Below are 23,699 nucleotides of genomic sequence, written 5' to 3'. Positions count from 1 at the left end.
CTCAAAGGTAAGCCTTTTTTTTTTTTCCAAAACATACAAACACATATTGTTGTATTCTGTGGTCTCTGCACAGAAGGATTTCATTAGATTAAAAAGAATGTTATTAGAATTAGAAGAATTGTAATAGAATATTAGAAGGTTTGACTAAAATTTGTATTCTTTTTGAATTGTTTGGTTGCTGCAGAAAAATTAATGTGGAAGCTTAATTATATTTGGAATGCCGTGTTTGACCACATCTGTGCCTTTTTCCATTGAGTATTTGCAAGCAAGTTATTTGTGTATTAACATCTATGGAACAGCTGTTCTTCCTGTAAATTATACTGGCACACCACCAAGGACACTTTGGACAAAGACCAAATTTTTGCACCCAAAATAATTATGAGTAACAAGTGCATCACTGATTGATCACGTTGCAAAATAGAATGCTACCAGCTTCAGTTCTCTCGGGATATAATGATGTAAAAATTGTGTATAACTTAGGCTGAGGTGGCAAGTTAAGGTATAGGTCAACAAAAAATTATGAATGTTAAATAACCCTGTAGGCATTTTAGATTTCCAGGTAAAAAATATGCCAACAGATTTGAAAAGATCTGCAATGTGTTCTCCTGTGGGTAAACAAAATTGCACTCTTTGATGTTCTGTCTTTTCTTGTTTCAGTAGCTATTTGTTTCAATAATTGTATCTGGAAGCCAGCACTAAAGAGGCATTACAAATGAGAGCAGTATTGCTAGCTCAATTATTTCAGCAATTCCTAACCTCCAGTTAAAAACAAAGACTTTCAGGGAAAAATTTATCTTCCCAAATATGAATGAAAAGTCAAAATGTTTAAAATCAATACGATCTGCACTTTTTGAGAAAAAGGGTCCAGTAGCGTGATGTTATATGATCACTAGAGATTTGACAGAGGAAACCAAGGAGTAGAATTCATCTGAAGCATTCCAAAAAAACAAAGCTAGATTTATTTTTAAATTCAAAATGACAGGATCTGCTTATTGAGATGATGTAGAGGTGATATTATGCCATACGATAATATCTTCTCTGTTTCTCATTTAGATATTGTTTATTTTGTATTGTGGTTTCGTTGTTCATAAGTGCTGGCAAAAATAGTTTGTGAGGGGCTCCATCAGTGACGACACACATGCTTTGCTGCTAGTACAGTTAAAATACTGGGATGTGGTTGAAAATATTTGTTATTTCTCTGAAAAATAAATCTGTTCACCTTGTCTTCAGGAAACTGGTGATGTTTAGGATTAAGTGTATGGTAGGCGCTCCTTACCATTGTGAGAACACTATTATGTTGTACAGGCAGTATACGATAACGACAGCATCATATACTGTGGACCTAAATGTACTAGCGAGATGCCAATAGGGTAACTCATCCTTCCTCTTCAAACTGATGAAAGCATGATGGTAATAATGCACGTTTGCGGGCAGAACATCTGCACTAACAACCTCTGCTAGGGCCTGCACCTTCTCCCCTGCCTGGCTGACAGAACTGCAACAAGAGAAAATTGTGATCATGGCTTTGCAAGGGATTTTCAATTAAGAAGAATTAAGAAGTTTGGTAATTTCTATGCAAACCTGAGACTGTCCTGTACAGTGATTTGTACAGCTCTATGAGGTCTCTTTTTTTCTTAGTTTAAGGGTATGTCTTTTTTGCTGTGAAGAAAAAGGGTGTTAGTCACACCCATAATTATCAATCAAAATCTAGTTTACTGATAACACGAAAATCCCATAGTGCAAAGAGATGGGCTTTTCCTCCCTTTAGCAGCATAGATAGTAATCCTCAGCATCTGCTGAGGAAATTCTCTGGGACTCGATCATTTTTGTGGATCTTCCTGCTTCATATTAAAACAGCGCTCTCTGCTCCGTCTACCTGCTCTTTTATTGATCGTTTCCTTCTAAAATAGGGTGATATTGTCATTCCTCTCTCACATCATTAGTTAGAAGTGATTTTCAGCTAGTTTTTTCTGTGTGACTTTATCACTTTGTTAGAACTGGAAAAAGAGGTCTTTCTTGTCCTTTTTTGTTTTTGTAACGTCCGCTGCAATACAACGGTCTAGGCGGCAACGGCAAAAGCACACTCCTCCTTTCTTACTGACAATTCAGTACATTTTGTTTTAACAGAGATTCAGCTTTTCACTGGTGTATTATTGGTTCCTTTTGCTTTTTGCAAAGATCACTGAGTAGTGTGAGGCAGACGTACGACTGCAGTGTTTGAAAATGCAGGTTATATAACACACATGTTAATGAGTGTAAACTAAAATTAGCCCATGTATATACCTCATATGCCTTATGTCTGTGTAATAGTCTTTGTTTTTTTAAAAAAAAAAAAAAGATTGGATTTGAGGCTCTCCTGCAGGCTTGCTGCTGTCATGTCGTGCACTGCATTTCTCCCAAGGCAACGCCAGTGGTTCTCTCTAGTTCACAATAACAAATATTTTAATTCCTCAGTTCCTCTTAGTCTCATCATCTGCCTGGTATTTGATGTCACACACGGGCCTTCCCTCCAACTGTTTCTTTTTTGAAGACGTACCTATTGCGGGGAAATAGGCTGTTTGAGATTCCCAGCTGAATATTGTACTGTGACGCAACATCACTTTGCAGTAGGGCACAGCCCTAGTTTAACTGGGAGGTGGGTTTTATCTTGTTCATTCTCCTCAGCTTCTCAGCAAAAACGTTGCAGTCATGCATCTCAGAATTATACTAGTCTTTGTGCAGTCTTTTATTTTCTACTAAGGTTTGAAGAGTTGCGTTGCTGCTAGTTGTATACCTTTGACAAATAAATGTATCTAACTGGAAGAACAGAACTGAAAAGAGTGTAGCTGATCACTAAAATCCCTCTTCCCTCCAATATTTTAACACTTATGAACGTTTCACCAGCTTCAGTTCTGGAAGGCAATCCTGGCAGCTTCTAGGATGAGGTCTGATTTATTTTCTGCACAGGAACTGACTTTGCTTATTTGGAAAGGCGTTGTCAAAACAGCTAAAGGGAATTAGGTGCTCAGATCGTATTGATTTTTTGCTTAATTTGGGCCCGTGAAGGTAAGCTGAGACAAACAAGCATACTAAAAGAAAGGCAGCAAAATTTCTCTTAAAACTTGTGCTAGTCAGTAGGGACTTAGATGAATTGTGTCCATTCTGTACAATGTCCAGGGAAAGGGACTCTCAAATGTTGTTGATGTTTCCATAGGATTTGATTCTTTTTACTCTGTTGTGTTCCTCACCACCTCATAGGATCCCCCTGGAGATAATTAGATATCACACTGAAACTCCTTCACACAAACTGAATTTTGAAGAAAGGAAACAGCTGGATGAGGATGTATCTGTTGCTGAGGTTGAACAGTCAGCCTGTGCCCTTGAACAAAGCCCTGATCTCTAAGGACTTTCTACTGAAAGATATGAATAGTTCCAGCATGTTTTGGAAACTTCCCTAACTACAAGTTGAATGAATCATCCACGTCAGTTTTTTTTTTTTTTAATCTGCTGTTAGCTCAGTAAATAGTCATGCATTAAGAAATATTATAAGAATCATGAAAGTTGTCTCCTATAGAACTGTTTCATTATGCAGTACAGATACTAAATTGCTCTCTAAAATATACATCTGAACAATTCTTTCCTGTTTTGTTCAAGACCAAACTGCTTTCACATGAAAGGGACATGACTTACAAATTAGAAGATTACATACAATAGTACATTATAGGCTGTATTCAGTATAGGAGCTGTGCCAGTTTTCTCATTTAAACATAGGAATAAATTTTGATTTTGTACAATGGCATAGTAACAATGAAGTACATTTGTCTTGGTATGTTAAAATTCATATTTTCCTTGGATACAAAACAAACCGAAGAGAATTAACTGAGTTTGATATGTATGTACAGAATCTAAATGACTAATTTTGAGATATAAATGTATAAATGGCCTGACATTTAAAATAAAGGCAGAAGCTCCAAGTTTACCCTTACCTGTAGTATTGAGCTTCCACTGTTTTGAATAGAAATATTCAGTGTGCTTGCATAGATCTGAATTTATGTTCTTTACTTGTGATTTATATAAATTACATAGCACGTGAATTGTTTTCCGTATGGTAAGCGTGACTTATCTGCAGACCAGAAATAATTCTGGCCGTATATCCTTTCATATGTTGAGAGGAAAATTGCTTTCAGTAATTCATCTCCTCCTATTATTGTATCCAATGTAGAAGGAAGAAAAGTATCCCTTGAGTATGTGTTGTAGTCCAGTGATCCAGTCCAACTTGCTCTGAACTCTGATCTAAGCATTGCTCAGTGGATTTTTGTGGTTTAAAGGACCTGTTTCCAGTGATGAGGAACAGACTAATATAGCCAGCATCTCCTGCAGCCTTATTTCATTCTCCTATCAGATAGCAGCATACCTGCTGTGTTGATTGACCACAGCCTGTGGCATGGGTTCAAAGTCAGCCTTGGCCTTACAGCTTTAGCTCTGTAGCAGACATATCACCTCTTCAGTAGTCATTTTTTTTAACAGTAAATTAAATCTGTGTGGTATAAAAAGAATAAAACACTAAGCAATATTATGGCTAGTCTTATAATCATCCCAAACATAGATGCCTGCTGCACATCATCTTCAAGTCAGGTGGGTAAGATATCTAGCAGTAAGCTCCATCTTGTAATAAATTACACTTGCAATTATTTAGGAGAGCAAAAAGAAAAGATAGTTTTCAAATCTGTGTGGTATCTATGAGGAGACACAACATCAGAGATGACGGTGTTACCATCCATATCTTGATAAACTGCTTGTATATGTAGGTCAGCAAAACGCAGTGCAATCTTCAGCTGTAGGAACATGCATCAGTTGTATGTCCCTTTTTAAATTTCAAAATATACCTTAAAAATATAACAAGTTATTCCTACCTATGTGTACTGGGTTGATAAAACAAATAGTTTATCTCAGAGGATTGGGGTTAGACCGTTCCTACATATCAGAACTTCTGTCTTTCCTCCAGTCTGAATTTGGGGCGCTGACACTTTACCTAGTAATTTTTGCATTCACTTTCCAGATCATGTCAATGGTCACTGTACAAGCCCAACGTCCCAGAGCTGCAGTTCAGGAAAACGACTTTCTAGTGCGGATGTCACCAAAGCAAATCGCCGTGGGCCTGGGAGGCCCCCCTTTAGAAAAGCACAGTCTGCCGCCTGCATGGAGATTTCTCTCCCCGTCACCACAGAAGGTGGGTGGCAATGAGCATTTTTCTAGGCATTTGTGGTTTTTCACTTTCTCACCAGCTGTGAAAGCAAATAAGTTGCTCTCTATTTAGCATGAGCCTTGTCCTAGTCATTGCCCTGAACTGCTGTCTTCATCTGACTGTTTAGAACTAGAGCGATCCCTGTGTGTTAGTGTCGTTACTAACCAGCCTGCTCCCGAGCTCTGCGCTGCCTAGAGACGCGGGATGCTAAGCCTCTCTCAAGTCTTTCCGTCGTCCCCTTGCCTGTACCAGTCAGGTGCTTTGTTCCAGAAAAGCGATTGCTCATAGCAGCTTCTGTACAGTAACTGTGGCAGCCAGGAATACTAACATTTTAAACTCTCGTTGTCTCCGTTACTCAAGTCTGAAAATGCGTAAGATATTTTTAGAATGTGAGTTCAGGCTTTGCACGTATATATTTATTTATTCACTAGTACTGAAGACTTTATAAAATTCCACAATCAACCCTTTACTGTAAAAATGTAGCCCGTAATCTAATTGATTTTTATACTTGCAATAAGTTTCTATCTCTAATTCTTGAAAAAACAGTCTTCAAATCTTGACCTTCCTGAATGCAGAGACTCAATAATTAACTGAGCTATATAAAGTGGAACACTCATGGCAGTGCATTGTGCTTGAAATTTAGAATAAGCCCATTTTAAATTCCAGCACCACCAGCCATTTCACTGCGGAGTGTTTAAGCAGGAGCATTCAGCTAAAGTATTTTCCTTCAATCCTGATAGTGTTCTCACTCTGCTGGTGGTGCCCTCTGCTTTGCTCCTACCTCCCAGGCTTTCAGCTTTCCCCATATTCCTGCAATAGAAGGATGCGTTGTCTGTGCAGAAAAGTTCCAGCTTATCAAAAACTGAAGAAGTATGATATTAAAAAAAAAAAACATAGAACTGTAGTGTTGGCTGTACTCAATTTTAATAATAAATATAAATTTAAAAATATTTGAGTAAGTGATAAAATGTACTATTTTAAATATTTAAAATATTTTTTTTAATAGTTAACTCTTTTAAAAATCCATTTTTAATTTAATGAAGTTGCAGGATAATTTCTTAAGTGCCTAGTGTTTGGCTGTAGCCCTGTGTAGACCCCTGTGATGCTACATATTGTAGGCCATTAGCAGCTCAGTGGCCTTAACCCCCATGTCTTGCAAGGAGTGTTTGTATACTATCTGCAAAAGTGCCTGCAGCACAGAAGTTCTTTACAGCTGGGGTCAGGACTTACCCATTTTGCCTATTCTTGATGGGGACAGAGCAAAGGGGAATTATATCACTCAAAGTGTCTAATTTTGTATTTTTAAATGCAAATTGTAGCAAATACCTTTGTTACTAGCTGCAAATTGCTAGAATCCTTGATTTTTTTTTTCTTTAGGACAGCATAAAATAGGAGAATTCTTACTGAACCTTTCTTCTGACTAGTGTGAGATCACACCATAGGAAAATACAGTCTATTTGTCTGAGACTTAATCAGAAAGCATATTAGTTAAGTATATATGGCTCCAAGATTATGTTCTTGGCTGGAATGGAGCTGATATCCCTAAGATTGCTGCAATGTCCTCAAGCAACTCTCTCCGTTTGATTTAAGAGCAGCGTTGACCTACAGGATGTACAGGGAGGCATGGTCAGGCATTCTCTGCAAAAATGATTGTACTCACTGCAGGTGTTAACAGCTTCCGTCTAAGTCGTTACTCCTCTGCCAGAAGTCACCTCCCATCGCCAGAGGTTAATCACACTAGAACAGACAGTGGTGGAAGAGGGATTGTCTGAGCTGTCCCCATCTGCTTAAGTACAAAATCATTTAGCTTAATTTAGTCAGCTTTCTGTATTGGGTTACATTGTCTCACTGTCTTTACTAGGGGAGCATTAACCTTCTCTGCAGAGGAACAGGAACAAAACCCGAGAGTAGAGACATTTCAATTGACGCAGCTAGTTCTTTAGTGACTATCCAACCATTGCCTTAGATTGTGTGTAAAACTAGAATGTTTTAACATACCTAAACGTTATTTCAGTGAAGTTCTTGTAACTGTAGCGAAATCACACTGTGTTACCGATACCAAAGCAACTACTGGGCCCAAGTTTTCTGATATAACTTTACCTGCACAGCATTGTTAGCGCAGCTATTGCACATCTTCCCATGCATGGCAAACACAGGGCTGCTGACTGGCATCTGTAGTGTAAACTTGGCCTTTGGGTGATTGTTACAGTATTGTGGATTCTTCATAGATGCAGTTTTAGGCTGACCAGCAAAAATGTTAAATCACATTGTAGACTTCATCTGACAAAGAGTAATCCGCCAGCATTCACTTATAAAAAGTAATCCGATTTAAATACTAAACCATCTATAATCTCAAATGTAAATTAAAATTAAATTAATGATTCATAAGTGAATATTTTACTAAGGTAGATTTAGAGAGGTCTGAGGTCTTTATAAAATCCTATGGATAAGATAAATTTTCACCTGTGTAATCACCGTATTTTCCTCCAGATTAGTTACCAGTGATGATCATAACATGTAGTTCTTACCTAACACTTTCATCTACATATCCTTGTGCACCATACAAAGATGGTAAGTACCCTTGTCATATTACAGCTCATGATGGACAATATATCACTGCCACAATAGTTTCTGTTGCTATGTATTTTTCTTGATTCTATGTAGTATCAAACTCTACTAGAATCGTTGCCTGCTGATACTGCTGCAATATTAGCACTAACTGTGTATAACCTGGCCATGATACTTCCTACTTCTTCTGTGTTTCTTCTTTTCCTTCTCCCTCCCATCTCCCACAGTAAGCAGGGTCAATGGCAGGAGCAAGAGAGAACCTACAGCCCCCTAAGATCCCACTGACCCTCGTGTACAAAAAGTTTAGGAGTACGGTGACACTTTTGATGGCATCATGATGCTTTTCGGGATATCCGTATCATGAAAGATTCAGTTTGTATTGCTCACCACTAATTATAATGCCTATCAAAATTAATATTAAAGTATACATCTTTCTCGAGATAGTGATCTGACCTCCTTTCAGGGATGTGGAATAAACTAATGTATTACTAAAGGAATAAACTAATGTAACTGATGTATTTAAAAGTATCACTGGTGTCACTGAAATGGTATCACAGCTCTCAGTAAGGTCAGTGAAATGACCGTAACACAGTGAAAGAGCCGTCCAGAGTCTTCAAGGTATTTTGTGTTAACATGAACATGATAGAGCATGGTTTGGGTTTGTTCCTGAGTATGTGGGTTTATGTGCACTAACATACATGCAGGTCACTCTTTAGCACATCTGTTGAGTAAAATAGCTTTCTGATGCTTTGTGTTCTCCCATTGAAATGAAACCATTTATCTAACCTTTTAAAACTTTTTTTTAAATGGCTGTGGCATTAGTCTTTTGAATTCTGGCTCCTCTAACTGATTAGCCTGGACTGATGGACAATTAGCAGTTCTTCGTGCATCTTGAATTTCTAGACGTACTACTTTGGCAGGTGGCTTCATTTATCTCTGTAGGATTTTATATTCAATGCCATGGTAGAAGATGATCTGATCCTTGAAAAGTTTCTTAGCTTGGGGATAAAGAGAAGAGTGAGGGAGAAGGAAGATGAGAAGTTAAAAGATTTGAGAAAGAATGTACTTAGAATAAATGTTCTCTGGTTGGGCTCTTTCAAATCCCCCTCTCCTCATCAAAAAAAAGACTTTCTTGGCTAATTGGGAATATATGCTGTAATAAGCAATGAATGCATTTATAAGAAATGACTGTTCATATTCTCATGTAGTGAATAAAGTTACATATTTTATGTCCTTGCTATTTCAGAGAGAGGTGATATTTCAGATTAGTCTTTGGTAGGATTTTATTATTCTACTTGAGTAGAATTTTGATTAGAGATTGCTAGCTCAGTGAAGTTAAGCACTTTTTATGCATTTAAAAAAAAAAGCCTTTGTGCGTGGGTAAATGATTCTTACCTTTTCTTAAGCTGCAGGCCTATCTCTGAGGCACTGAAAACACTTGGAGATTTTTTAATTTTTCCAGTTCCTCCTCTTTCCAACCCCTGCTAATTGATTTGATTAAAAAGATAATACATGGTGACTAATCATAGGATATATATTAGAATAATAAATCACCCTTTTACTCTCACATTGGGTTTCAAAGCCCATTTATTTAAATGTGATCTTTTAGCACAGTAGCGTGTGTATTTCCAGCATTTTCATCAAGTGTATTTTCAGGCAACCTTTACACAGTAAATTCTTCTGACTTCAAGATGTTACTTCCTTCCTTTTAGATGATCTTCAAGATATTTTGCTGACTCTCACCTCTTTATATGTGTAGGAGGATTCCTTATGTAGAAAAACATTTTGAATAATGTCTTTGAAAGATAGATTGAGCTTAGGAAGAAAATGGAGGGTTTTTTTTTCTTTCTGCCAGTCAAAATACTGCAAACTGTTAAGCTTCATAAAGTGCTGACATTTATTCCACGTTCATTGAAGAACAGTTCAAAATCCAAGCAACAGTAGCAGAGGAAAAGTGATTATGCCTTGAATCTTTATTGTTATTGCTTAAACATGTCTTTCCCAAGCATCCTCATCTGATATAGAAAGTTTATTAGAAAGCTCTCAAGGTTTTCAAATGCAAGTTAATTTTATTCCAGGCTAAAAATTACTGCTACTTCAGATTCAAAGGCTGGTTTCTTCTCCCGAAAGACTAGTACCTAGATCAAATAGCTTGTTATGATTATATTTTTGTCAATAGTTGCTGCTGGACATTTAGTACAGCATTTCTCAAATACCGTTTATGCTATTTAAAATGTTACATATTTTTCTGTAGTATCTTTTAGTATCTTTCATAAAAGCAATATTGTCACAGCTGCACTAATTAACTCTGGAGTTGCTGAATGTTCTATATCTAATTTTAGCAAGAAAAGAGGAAAATTTTACAAGTTCTTAATAGCATATTATTGATTCTAAACAATCCTGTTTTCACATCTCTTTATTAAGCTGTTTCTTCCTAGCACTAATGTAAGAACTTATGTGCATTCTAAATAAAACCGTAAATATAGCACATTCCATTAATGAACTTTTCCTAAACTCTATACTTTTCCTAGTCCTTTTTTGAGTAAGTCTGAGACTTTAGGAGTTAGTAATACATTTCTTAGATAAGGCCTTCTTACACAGGGTGTAAATTACAATTTTGATTATCAAGCTAACACTGCGCTATAAAAAATATGCATGAATGCATATTATTCTTACTCAAGAAGATCCTGACAGAGACTCCTTCCCATGATATCATCCTGTGGAAAGGGAATGTGTTTTTTCCCCAAGCTTAGTGGACCTCCTTGTAGGCTGTAGCCATTTGCACTGATCACCTCTTTATCTGCTCCAGCTATTTCCTTGTTTTGCCTGCAAGTGCATTCGCAGAAACCTTGAAACAGGGAGTGTATTAACCTTTTGTTTAGCTTCTGCAAGGAAAACGTGCCCCCATAACTGACTTACCTTCTGTGCTGTTGCACAGATCGTACACAGTCCACCTCAGTCTCAGAAATAATACTACATACTCAGTAAACTCATTAAAGCTCCATTTCCATCTAGAACAGCAGAGATCCCACTCTGATCAAGAGTTTCAGTGTAGATGAACTGACCCACAATGACCTGTTCATTAGGTCTTGGTGCTACATACTTGTCTCCAAACAAAGAATCCTAACAAGGGTTTGAGGTACGTTGCAATTTTCTGAGAATGCTAAGGGCAGGAGCTTTGGATTTTTTTTAGGTTTTCTTTAAAATAATTGTTTTGATATTTACCTCAGTTTTTTGCTTCATTTATTTGGTTATACACAGTCAAAATTTGATATAGAGTACTTGAATTGAAATGCCACTGTGAGATAGCAAAATCAACCACTGAGGAATAGTTAGCCATTATCTTCATGACTTTATTTAAAATTCTATAGCAAGTACAATGCAATTTCCATTTTAATAGATCCAGTATACCTTTTACTTGAAATGTTTCTTTTGAATCTGTATATAGAATAACTAAAACTGTTCTTGGGATAAGTTATTTTGTTTCTTGTCTGGTTTTATCCAATTTGTTCTGGAAATGAATAGTTTCTGAACTATATATATGCTATATACTTTGAACTTCTGTTCTTATTCAGAGGTTTTAGTGATGAGCATAAGAAGCTTTGTATGTGGCTTCTGGTTTTTCTTCTTTTTGGATTTTGGTTTAGGTTTGGGGGTGGTGAGTTTTTTAGTTTTTTTTGTTTTGTTTTTTAGATATAGCAAATTCTAGGATAATTTTCAGAAGTTTACCCATTACTTTGATCTATTGTTTCTGTAACAAGGCTTCCAAAATCTATCTGTACCTGAATCAGTATTTGCCTGTAAATACATGCATGAAACTATAGAGAAGTGCTGACATTTGTTATCCTAATTCCTGTCAGCTGTAGTTAAGGCCATGAAAATATAATACTGCATGGCCATGTTATTGAAAGTCCGCAGCCTGGGGAACCAGACTAAACTGATATCTTGTGCTGTGTATTGCAGCATTTCTTACCATTGCTATTATAAATTTTGCATCAATTTTTCCCTTGTATATTATGGCTGAGTGGTTATGCTGTTTGTGGTAGTGTTGTATGCACATTATATTGGAATTTTGTGGCCTGGATGAGTGAATGTGGTCATTAGTTCTCCTTTTGGGAGGGGGCAAGAAGAGGGGAATTTCTCCATTTTTATCACTGTATCCCTTTTTCTTGGGTCTGTTGGGTCTGAAGCTCACACATGGATGTGAACCAACTAATGGTAGTCTAGAAGATAGAAACTGAAGTCTTCGAAGACCATGGTTCCTGGGCCTCTAAGGAAAGATAGAAGCAACCTGATTGCTTGATCTAGAGAAGTGTTGAAGAGGAATCACAATATGCTTCAAATACACGGCAGGGTACTGCAGAGAGGAAGGGAATAAGGCACTGTCCATATCTGCTGAGAGAACGCTGGAAAGTAACGGACATAGGTTGCTACAGCACAGGGACAGCTTAAGGGAGACAGTGGGGGAACCGCTCTAATCACAGGGAGAGTTACCTGTGTAAAAGCATTCTCTGAGGAAGTTACTGCATCTCTGGCAAGTTTTCACAACAGCTTCTATTCTCCACCGCATTCCCTACGTCGTACCTCTTGTTATTCCAAAAGAAGTGCATAATTTCTGGTAAACTTTCTTTCCCAACCAGTCAGTCAGTCAGGTGCTTGCCTGATCCCCCAAGAATGTTACACAACTCAGGGACCACCCGTCAGTAGGCAGTAGTTTTCACTAAGCTGGTTTTCACAGCAGATGGAAAAGCCCATCTTGACTTGAGATTTCTTTCTTTATTTCTCAATGAGTGGTTTATTAGGGTGTTGGTTCTACTTGTAAATCATTTCACTTTTAGTTGCATTTGAATTTACTTTACATCGTTATAACAAGTAACAATAGGAATACTATAGTAGGAGATGGCTTATAGACACTGTGGTAAGCTGCAGTCTCCACTAGTTGCTCAGCTTCTCACTACCATATTTCTTGTCTGTGAAGAGAGGCAGGCAAAAAGGTTGTGCAAAGCACCTGTTAGATATCTGGAAAGTCTGTTTCTCACTGCAGAAAGCTTTACTGAAATAAAAAAAGAAATTATTAAGAAAGCTGAGATGATTTTTTTCCAGTGCTTAGCAGAACTACACCACTTCTGGCTGCCTGAGTACTGCAAACTCAAAGATTTCTTATGAGCAAATTCTGCATAGCTGGAATAAAAATGTGGCATCAAATGAGCAAGTGTTCCAGGGAAGGATATTCTAGCGTCTTCTGTAAGATTTTCTTATCCATTTCAAAGTATTCCATTTGAGCACTAAACTATAAGGTCCGCAAATTATTCAAGAGAGAATATAGTTCTTTCTGGGAATGACTTGTCTGTAATGGTACGTCCCTTTCTAGTTATGGTGGAGACAAGAGTGTATCTGCTTGTTTTCTAATGTAGGCAAAAAATATTTTAGAAGACTCTTCCTGCTTCCTCTCAGAAAATAGGTGTAGAGAGATTTTACAAGTGAACAAGGGACAAAACCCAGTCTGCCTGGGGGGCAGCCACATCAAAACCAATGGCAGCTGGTTCTGGGAGTAAGGCCACAATCCAGCCCACCTACCCCAGTCCATTGCTTTAGGATGCAGGCTAGGTAGGATGCTTAATGTAATGGATGTCCTAACCAAATGGATGGGGCATATCACTTGCCCAAGAAGTCTGGTGGTTAGAGGACCTGCATAATAACTAGGTTGTTATGGCAAAGGGGAGACCAGTTTCTCGACCCTAGGGATGGTGTTCAAGTGTAGCTTCCCACATGTTCACATTTTATATGAGGCCCTCAACAAATAAAAAATGGGACCGGAAGGGTCAGAAGCCTTAGGCTTGCCCTCTCAGCTGAGCATCATAACCAGGAGGCTGAAGTAAAGCTCCCTCTACTCTGCCTGGCTACACAGTGGCTCAGCTTCAAGGGGAGACATGAAGTTACTCCCAATACCTGTTAGTCTGAATACCTAGTGGCCTTAGCTGCAGAAGGCACGGATCCAGTTTTCTCAGGCTGATTTAGGTCTAGAGCTGAGGGTCTCCAGCTTTCTGCTGAGTGCTACAATCACTTGACTGTTTGCAAAAAGTCACTGGAGCTGTCATTGCCTGGGCTGAGTCACAGTCTTCATCAGATCTAACCACTGCCTTCCTTCAGAGGTTTAAGTAGAGTTTAAGTATATGCTTAAACCTGGTCACAGGAGAACTTTAGATGTTCACGTCCATGGAAGAAGCAGCGTGGGGAGGTGGTCATCTAGAGGCTGGGGTGCTGAGGAATGAGGGCATCTAGTAGCTAGGAAAGTCTTGTGAAGAAAGGGACAAGAGCCTTGTTTGGAGGCATGTAGGTTTTTCTGTGAGGTTCTTGTTGGATGTTAGGGTTCACTTTTTTTTCTTATAGGAAGCTGCAAAATGTCCTTATTTTTTAAAACAACCAACTGAACAAAAACTTTACTCTTCTTACAGTCACTGAACGTCTACTCAGTTTTAATTTAAATGGTGATTTGATTCCAAGTTAAACTGATTTCACACTGAGTTCTAGATGTGTTGAATTTGGAAGGTGGGTTTTGCACTGCATGCTGGGTTTTTGTGCCTGCTAGCAATCACTTCTGACCAACATAAATTATTTTTCTATACCTGAAATAATTTTTTTTTTTGTTTGAAGTGGAGCACACCATTAGGTGGTTACTGATACTTCTATGGCAGAATGGAACAGGTGCTGGGCTGTTGTGTATGCAGAGCTAGGGAAGAACATATGAATATTTTTAGATGGTTCAAAAGTTACATGATAATAGCCATTCCAGACATTTACTTTAAAACAAAACACTTCATAATAACACTAGAGTTACACTGTACTCATATAAGCAAGCAGAAAATTTAAAAATTCCTTTAAAATGCTTTCACTTGCTTCATTATAACAGTAGCTATTGTGACTCCTCTATTGAATGAACGCAAGGCTTTTTTTTCTGTTATGCCCTTTGTCTCCCTTGAGCCCTTCCACATTTGAAAGTTACACAAATTATTCTTTTCCAAACCTTGAATGTTATGAAGATGCTTCAGCCAGAATGGGTGTTCTGGATTTGGATTTAAATTCTAGAGATTTCTGATATCGTTGACTAAAAATATCGATCCAAATTTATAACCTGCATTCAAATTGAGATCTTAGTGATCTGAATGTGAAGATACTTTGCTTGTGAAAGTACAGGGAAGTGGCTCATACAATTGAATATGGAAATTTGCTACAGATTACATACTGTAAAGATCTCTAACATTTTTATCTTGCTATAAGAATGCTTATTTCTACCTTATTCTTGATACAAACAACTAGTCTGGCTGTAACAGTTCCTTTCTATTTTTAAAACATGCTGAAGCAAAACCTAAGCCTGAACTTTTCCATATTCTGGAAATATCAAAATAAAGATCCAAGTCCAGTGACTTGAATCTGTTTTCTCTTTCAGGGCTTTATTTGCAATCATTCACATCTGTCTTCTGTCAGTATAATTCTTTGAAGCCATTAGAGTTACGCTGCTATAACTATAGCAACATCAGGATAATCCGTTCCAGAGTTGTTTTCGGGGAGGGCCAAGCGTCCCACAGGTGTGAAGTCTGTGGAAGCCAACATAGCCATCCTGATTTGAATGCTCTGCAAGCAATACATTCACATTCTTTTCATTTTTAGGGAAATCAATTTGATTTGATCCAGTAGGAAATAATTCACAGTAAAATTCCAAATTATTAGTGCAGTGCTTGTGCTTAAAACAACTTCTGCTGCTTCCTAGTGAATTGCTTTCATGTGCGGTGCAGCTTTAGAGTGGTGCTATTAAAGTGTGTTTGAAGGTGTTTTTAGCCAAATAACTGTGCAGTGTTCTTAAATGTGTGAAAACCCTGCCCCTTTCTCCTCTGTGTTGCTGAAGCATTGCCATCACTAATACAGTTCAGTCTCTGTTTATGTCTGTATGACGTTACTGTGTGCAAATTCATGTTTGCAGTATAACTCCTTTACTGTATGTTTACGTTGGCATTCAGAGCTTTGCGTGATTTCCTGAATCAATAACAACTTGCATATTTTAAAAGTGACAGATTTATCTCAAAATTTGAAGGTGGTGATACTTAGACTGGCAAATGTTTTAATGTTTTTATTAGCTTCTGTTACATCAGCTATTTGGGAATGAAACTTTCAGAAATCTCCAAATAAGGAGAACATAAACCGTTTAGCTTTGTTTCCAGAATATACTGATTTTCATTTCAAAAAAGGTGAATTTTCATATAGGTTTTATAAGCAGGTCAGTTATTCTGTGCTTTTAAAACTAGGAGAAAACCTGCAAAGAGAATCCAGGAGGCTATCAGTTGATTGCAAAACTCTGCAGGAATGAATGTAAACATCAGAGTGAAAATGTTCATTTTCATCACTCGTAGTTCTCTTTCATTCTTCATACCAAGTGATACTTTTGCTTTCACGATTCCTAACTTCCAAAAGAGAATGACTTTACGTTTCTGTGTTAGTCTTTATTGTGTTATTTTAGCGTGATCACAATGACGATCTCTTGGAAAAGATGGTATGTGAGGATATGTTCCCCTTGCAAAGCTTTTGCCGAAGCTGAGGGTAGAGAAATCTGAATATTCCCCAAAGATACACAAGCCAGTGGCCTAAATATTGTCATTAGTATTTTCTCTCTCTTTGTTGGAATTGCATGGGGAGGTAAGGAAACTCCAGTGTCATTTCCTCTAAAGAAAAGGGAGCTAATAAATAAAATAGTAAATAAAAGCCATAATATTCTCCACCGGTGTTCTGTAAAGGCAGCAGCTGAAACATAGGGAATTGTTTGCTTGAACTGTCTTTTAAATTCTCAGAAAACCCCAGAACTCAGAATTAGATCTTCTCCTCGATAGCCATGCAGTGGGCCTGCCCTGTCAGACAAGGAACCAGCTAGACCAGTAGCTGCTCGGGGCTGCTTTCACATAAATGTCACAATGACGGTTGGCTCAATTGTTCTTGTCCTTTTGCAATGCATGCGGTTTTGTGGCAGTAGGTTACATTTCCAGACGGGCAATGCTTCAGCAATTACATGGAATCAGTACATTCTCACACGACGAGCGTCACTACACTGCTCACATAAGGATGAACAAAGGTAAGACTGAAAAACACTGGCTTCGTTTTTATCCTAGCATGTAAGTGGAAGTGTCCTGTCTGTTTCTGTCAGTGAGGTGGGTAGCAAGTTAGAGGTTTTGCTTCTTTTTTTTTTTTTTTTTTTTTTGGATTGGACGCATTCGACTTGCACGCTGTTGCTTATAACTGGGATTTAACAGTCAAGCTAGTGTTGTGATTCTTGAGTGTCCGTCTGCATCTTACTAACCCACACAATGAGTTCAAACATTCTGAAGAAAGCACAACTACGTTTTGGAGTAGTGGTATTTATAGAGTGTGGTTTTAACCCCTGGTATGTAGCTGCAAATAGTAATGCTTGTTCTCAGAGCTGTAGCCTAATAGCCTGGACAGCAGCATCTCCCAAATCCTATTCGCTTACTAGCTGTCAGTGGACACTGGACCCCTTTGATGGTGCTGTCAGCTCCTGTGCTCCCAGGTGCAGGAACAGCCTGGAGACCTATTTAGAAAAAAAGAAGAAGAGCAGTAAAAATGCACAGCTACAAGGGGATGAGGAGGAAAAAGGACATGCTAGACTGAGAAAGAGACAACTGGGTAGGAAGAGAGGGATTGCAACAGTTGGATATAAGCCTCAGAAAAAAGGGAAAACTGGACCCCCTCAAAGCCAGAGGCAATTTAGGAGCAAGAGCATTTGAGAAAGCGTCATGCTGCAGGGTATCCTCTAGAGGAGGAGAAGAGGGAAAGGGCACTGAGGAGCGGAAAGGTATTTGCCTTTGACAAAGAAGAAGAGATAGGAGAAATAAAATGAAGGTAAAAACAGAAATGAAAAGGGCAAGGTTTAACTCATTAAAAGGAGTTATACTTCAGTTTCCTGACGTTACTTTACAATATAATCAACTGCTAAGCTGCCACAAAAAGCTGTTAGGTGTTCCCAGGTGAGAGAGGTGACTTCCCACATGTCAGGAAAAGGAGAGGTGGACCCCATGAGGCATTCATTTTATTGAAAAGCAGTCGACAATATGAAGACGCCTGAGAAAACCTTTAGCCTGATCCAATATAGCATAGACTGTATTCTGTATAACTGAGACGTTCTTTGCATTAACAAATTGTAGCAGTAGGAAAAAAGTCTTGAAAGGTATCACAGAATTGTTTAGGTTGGAAGGGACCTCTGGAGATCGTCTAGTCCAACCTCCCTGCTCAAGCAGGGTCACCTAGAAGTATAATGTAATGTTGAATGTGAGAAATTACACAATAAGCTGATCCATTATCTTGATAGCCTCAGCAAGTTAGTTGACACAGACACCCTTGCGAAACTTAAAGTATCAACTTTGGAAACAGTGTCACAGTCGGTTTTTTAACTAGCCCATCCCTGTGAGGTAGGACTGCTGACCTCTAGAGGAAAGGTGTAGGCAGAAATGAGACGGGGGTTGTTGAGACAGCCAAATCCACAGAAACCATGGTGTCTGCCCAGGTTTGTAAAATAATTCCATGTAGTCAGTCTTGGGGATTTCTCTAACTTAGGAACTTAGGATGTAGGAGCTAAAATAAAGGTTTGTAAGGAAAAATTCAATGTAAAAAAAAAAAAAAAACCTTTTTTATGATGCAATGTAAATTTAGGGGGAAATCTAGAATCATTAAACCCCACAGATGAAAAGGAATGCTGCCAAGGTAAAGGTTGTCCCTTCTGTGGGAAAGTGGCCAAGAGAGAGAGTCTTACAGAGGTTTGGCAATCTGACCTCCTAGAAGAGGATGTGCCCATAGAAGTAGAAGGCATAAAGGTAACCTGCCCAGCCAACTTGGGGACCAGAGAGCCTTGTGCGAGAGGGCTTCTATGGACAAGATGAATGTTCCCGGGGGCTTCCAAGGGATAAAGGCCTGTATCTGCAGGGACTCCAGATTCTAGGAGCAGCAGCAGCCTGGCTCCTTACTGAAGCAGGGAAACCGCATAAACTTTGTTTGGCCTTGGGTTACAGAAAGCTCTTGCAAGTGATCATGGTGCTGGTTCAGAATCATGCAAAGAGATGTGTTTTAGCTGATGGTCTTGCTAGTCACCCTTGTGCAACAGAAGGAAAACATGAGAGAAAACTCAGGATTTGGCAGTAGCCTTAAGGATTACTACAGATTGGCAGTGTTTGTACAGGACAGCTTTTAGCAGATGGGAACATCCTTTTAGAAAATATAAATCCTGCTAGAAAAGACTGTGGCAAGTTTTTACAGTTTCCCAAAGAAAGTATTTTTGTGTTTCTCTCAAATATAATGGAGTGGTTCCTAAATAGAGAATTTGGGGTGTAGTCTTTCTGAGAAAGAAGTCCCAGGGAATAGGCCTAAATTAAATTTTAACCCAAAAATCTAGGAACAGGAGAGATTTCTACTTTTTTTTAGAGCTAGCCAATAAACTCACATAGTGATTGCGACCTTTCTTAAGTTTTGCTTTTCTATTCAGATATGTTTAATGATATCAGAGTTTGAGAGATGTGTCATGTTGGAATTTCACTTTGAGTAGGGTATGTAATAGAAAATGGCACAGTATGTTCCCAAAAGTGTCCCGAAGATTATAGCTGTTAATGTCAGTTCTGCTAAGAGGTATTAGTTAACTGTACTGCACAGGAGCAAGGAACACTTCTTGTTATTTAAGGGAAGGAAAAAACTTGATGACACACACAAATGGCACATCATGTATTTTAAGTTCCTTATACGTCGCCTACACTAACTGAGCAGATGCATTTGTCCTTTCAACATTGTTCTCAGTTTTAGCACCAGTATATTTGAATGTAATGTCACTGTGATAGTAATACACTTCTTAAAGAGAAAATGAAATATATAATAATATATTTTTAAAATTAAGTATCCTTTGGGGGGGAGGAAAAAAAAAAAAAAAAAAGTGAGGCCCTGAAAATCTCTGCCGTGAAATTGCTGCCCACCCCTCCTTTGTCCAGCACTTGTCACAGTGCTCAGGAAGGAGCTGGGCCGACCACTCCACAGCAGGAGAAGTGCAAAGTGCTTGAGGTTATAGGAGACACTAATTCACAAGGTATTAGAAGGTGTGTTTGCACAGGAATAAACAATCCCAGTTTTATGCAGACACATTTAGCAGTATCAAGCCAGAACTGGACAGCAGCAAGAATGCCACGCAAAGGCGATACAGGCTGAGGAGAAGCTGATGCTTGGAAATGCGAGTAGGCATAAGTTTCTCCTCCATCAGAGTGAGGCTCAAGTGCCAGGGAACGCTGCCCTGTGAAGCTCCAGTCTGACAAGTTGTGGATGCACTTGAAGGAGAAGCTGTTACCAAGTGCGAATGAGCAGAATGAAAATGAGCCCCCAGCACTGTGTGCCAGCTTGTAAGGTGGCATATATAGTAACATCTGTTGTGGTTGTAGTAATGCTTTGCCTTGGTTTTCTCCAGTCATTCCCAGGTAGTTTCTGGGAAGAGGATAATTCTAGCAGCTAACATGGAGTAATCTTGGTAAGGGAACGTACTGCTGGAGCATATTGTCCGAGGAAGAGATTCACCAGCCAAACTCTGCCGTTTCTGGTGGAGAGCAGGACAGCAATGCAATACAATAGTTTAGTCCAGATTTAAGTTTGAATATTACAGCGAGTCCTTTTCTAATTTTATTCCTCTGCCATGACAGGAAGCGTTCCTCTTAGTCATTTCTACTGGCTCTGAAAAGACAGCTCTTTCTTCTGAGGTATAAGAAGGATAATTTCAGTTTCAAACACAGATCTAGTGAGTAGTGATAGGCTCAGAAACAAGCTTCTTATCCCAGGTGCAATAGCTCCAAATATTCCTCCATCTGCAGGGCCTGCTCGCCCTCTCATTGCTTATGTTGCAGAAGAACATGGGAGCTTTCCAACGGTCTAGACCAGCTTATGACTCCAGGTTGTTAGGCATTAGCACTAGCACAAACTGTTTTGCAAAGACTGTGCTAACAGCCATCCCTGCTTTTGTCTTCCCTCTGGCTCCTTGAGTATTCAGTAACTTTTTCACCTCAATGTGCTTTTTAGCTTCCTGTGTGCTGCCACTTACACTTCCTGGCAATGGCAGGAGCTCCCTTGCACAGCTTTTGTTTTCCTCGATGCAAAGCAAGGCTGAGTGAGGAGAAACTTGAACCCTGCAGGAGTCAGGCCATGCTCGTTGTCATTTCTCCATACACGCGTATTCGCAGTGAGGACAATATGGCACTATCCTCAGCTGACACTCGATGTCGCCTGCTAAAGCATAGGGCAAAAGATGAACCTGTCGGAGCAGGCTCACTGTGCAGTTGTTGCCAAAGAGGCAGAGCAGGCTTTTCATTTCAGTGCCTGGGAAGCCAGAATTGGTTTGCACCCTGCGACGTTTCTGAGGCTGGGATCTGCTTTAGCAATGGGCGTCCTTTCCCCACAGAGCAGTTATTAATAGGCTGACAATAAATGATGGTTGTGAAAACAGTGCTACTCATCCCTAGGGATGAAGACAGCAGCAGGGCAAGGGACATATTCTGAAGTGGGTAAAGGCTCCTCCCTTCATGTCCTGCAGCGATGAGATACGTGGATTAATTTTAAATGTATCGGTAACATATGGGTCTAAAATTATTTCATGCTATTTAGAACAAGTCCTTTGAGCTGAGGCTGTTGTAAATTCTAATTAGGCTATGCTAATCTCCATAATAAGCAGCTATTTCTAATGCAGAGCTATCTGATGAGGTCTGCCAGTATCTTCCACCCTTATTTATATGCTGGCAGGAAGGTGGTATCGTGCTAGTATCAGCATGTTTGCCCAGGTTATAAAACTCAGTATTTCCTGTATTCTACCATATGTGCTGAAGGCTTGTGTCTGTTCTAAGATTGCCAGCTTATGCCTGTTTGATTGTATTTATTTATGCAGAGAACCGAGAAAACTCCTTCAGCCGTTCCCGAAGCTCCAGTGTGTCCAGTATTGACAGGGACTCCAAGGAAGCAATTACAGCTTTGTACTTCATGGAGTCCTTTGCCCGGAAGAATGACTCTGCTGTCTCCCCCTGTCTCTGGGTTGGAACAGGCCTTGGTATGGTCTTAATCCTCTCTCTTAATCTGCCTGCTAGTGATGAATTACGGCAGACAGAGCCAGTCATGGTCTCACCAAGTGGTAAGAGTTCATCTATTTATTGTCTTGGTACAACAGAAGGAATAACTGTATGATTTTGTACGGCCTTTCTGACAAAAATTTCTCAATAAATTTATCAAACAATGGTAACTCACTACCTTGAGGGCACCAAGGTACAAATTGATGCTCATGAGAGACCTGTAACTTCAAGAATGAAGACACTTTGGTTGTGTTCGTCTTGAAGATTACCGTAGACCTTGGGCAAAGTTACCTATGTTTCTTGCAAGGATATGGAAATTAGCAGAGCTTCGTCAGACTCGGCAATTAGAGTTCTGTGCACAGCTCTGACGCGATCCTGCCTGCAATGCTGTGAACAGTTTGGCTCTCTTACTATCGGGAAGCTACAGAGAAACAGAAGGGACCTCAGAAAAGGAAACAAAAACGTTGGCAGGTTGATTTACCAGGAGCGATTCTTGGCTGAGTGAGTGACAGATGGTAGAGTAGAAAGAACAGAGGGCAAAGAGAGGGCAGGTCTGAGGAGAGGCAGTATGTGTTTAGCATGGTTGAAGGAAAATAATGACAAAGACCAGAGGATACATAGGAGTGCATCTCTTCAGGGAAACTATAGGAGTGCCCCTGAGTTTATTAGAAAAAAACAACACTGGAAGGTCACACAACTAATGAGAGCGATTTTACTTGAAAGAGGGAATCAATGTCCTGCTAGCATAATGTAGATAAAAACAGCCTATCTTTATCGTATTCAACAGCACGTATTATAGACAGTGTTTGATACAGGCTGCCTGAGATTTTTTCAGTTACCACAGCGTATTTGTTCACCTCCCTATGTGGTCAGGAAGAACTGAGCTAGAAAGACCTGTTAACTTTTAGCTAGATTACCGTCTGCTGTGTTTACAAAAGACAAACCTGAACGTCAGCTATGCCTCATGTGTTCACAGTACTGACAACCCGTTTTATTTTAGTGCCAGTGCCAGTGAGAAGAAATTATATTTTGCAGGCACAGTCCTGACACTGAAAGGAGCAGTGCTGACCTTCGCGTGCTTGGACTGCATGGGGACCCTGACACATCCACCGTATGAAGTGTGGCGGGACCCAAACAGTGCTGATGATGGGGAAAAAACAAGAAAAAGGAGACTTGTCATGCATTCCCCTTCCTCTTCCCAGGACATGGGTGATCATCAGTTTGCAGTCATTTGTTCAGAAAAACAAGCCAAAGTCTTCTCAATGCCCTCCCAAACATGTCTTTATGTCCACAACATCACTGAAACATCCTTTTTATTGAGAGCAGATGTGGTCACCCTCTGTAACAGCGTCTGTCTGGCTTGCTTTTGTGCCAACGGGCACATCATGACATTGAGGTATTTATCTAACTTATCTTATGGCAAAACTAAATGAAGAAGTGGCACAGTGCTGTCACTTCCCACTTGCACTTGCTCCGACATGTGCTTACAATGGTTGATGCTCTGTATTAACTCCCTTGAGGCTGCATTTAGTGCACATCTAATACACAGTTAAGTACTCCACTGGGAGCTGCCTTGCCCATTGCCCCCCTTTTCCACGGTCAGCCTCTACCTGGGCAGTTCTTAGGAACTTTCTCACATTGAAAAGTAATGGCTGATGATTTTCAACTATCCTAAAAGAAAACTGTGATAATGTTGCTCAATTACAGTACCTCAGGGATAGAGCAGTAAAGAAAGCTCAGGTATAGAGATGGTACTGTTTATCCAGTGGGAA

At 39.3% G+C, this 23,699-nt stretch overlaps 1 protein-coding gene across 10 annotated transcripts in view; it reads left to right on the top strand.

The window, feature by feature from the left end:
- Positions 1-23,699, top strand: part of STXBP5L (syntaxin binding protein 5L) — a 194,597-nt gene that overhangs the window by 162,902 nt on the left and 7,996 nt on the right. For 3 of the 10 annotated variants that reach the window (XM_068957926.1, XM_009689639.2, XM_068957896.1), the window contains 4 exons: positions 5,039-5,209; positions 16,809-16,910; positions 21,750-21,989; positions 22,963-23,323. In XM_068957926.1, the coding sequence (XP_068814027.1) occupies positions 5,039-5,209; positions 16,809-16,910; positions 21,750-21,989; positions 22,963-23,323 (874 nt within the window). The remainder of the gene's footprint in view (positions 1-5,038; positions 5,210-16,808; positions 16,911-21,749; positions 21,990-22,962; positions 23,324-23,699) is intronic. The other 7 variants (XM_009689641.2, XM_068957942.1, XM_009689640.2 and 4 more) reach the window with 3 other exon arrangements.

The sequence above is a fragment of the Struthio camelus genome, chromosome 1 (genome assembly GCF_040807025.1).
Source record: "Struthio camelus isolate bStrCam1 chromosome 1, bStrCam1.hap1, whole genome shotgun sequence".
Classification (NCBI taxonomy): Eukaryota; Metazoa; Chordata; class Aves; order Struthioniformes; family Struthionidae; genus Struthio; species Struthio camelus.
The sequence above is the reverse complement of the archived record's forward strand: the minus strand, read 5'-3'. Positions and strand labels throughout refer to the sequence as shown.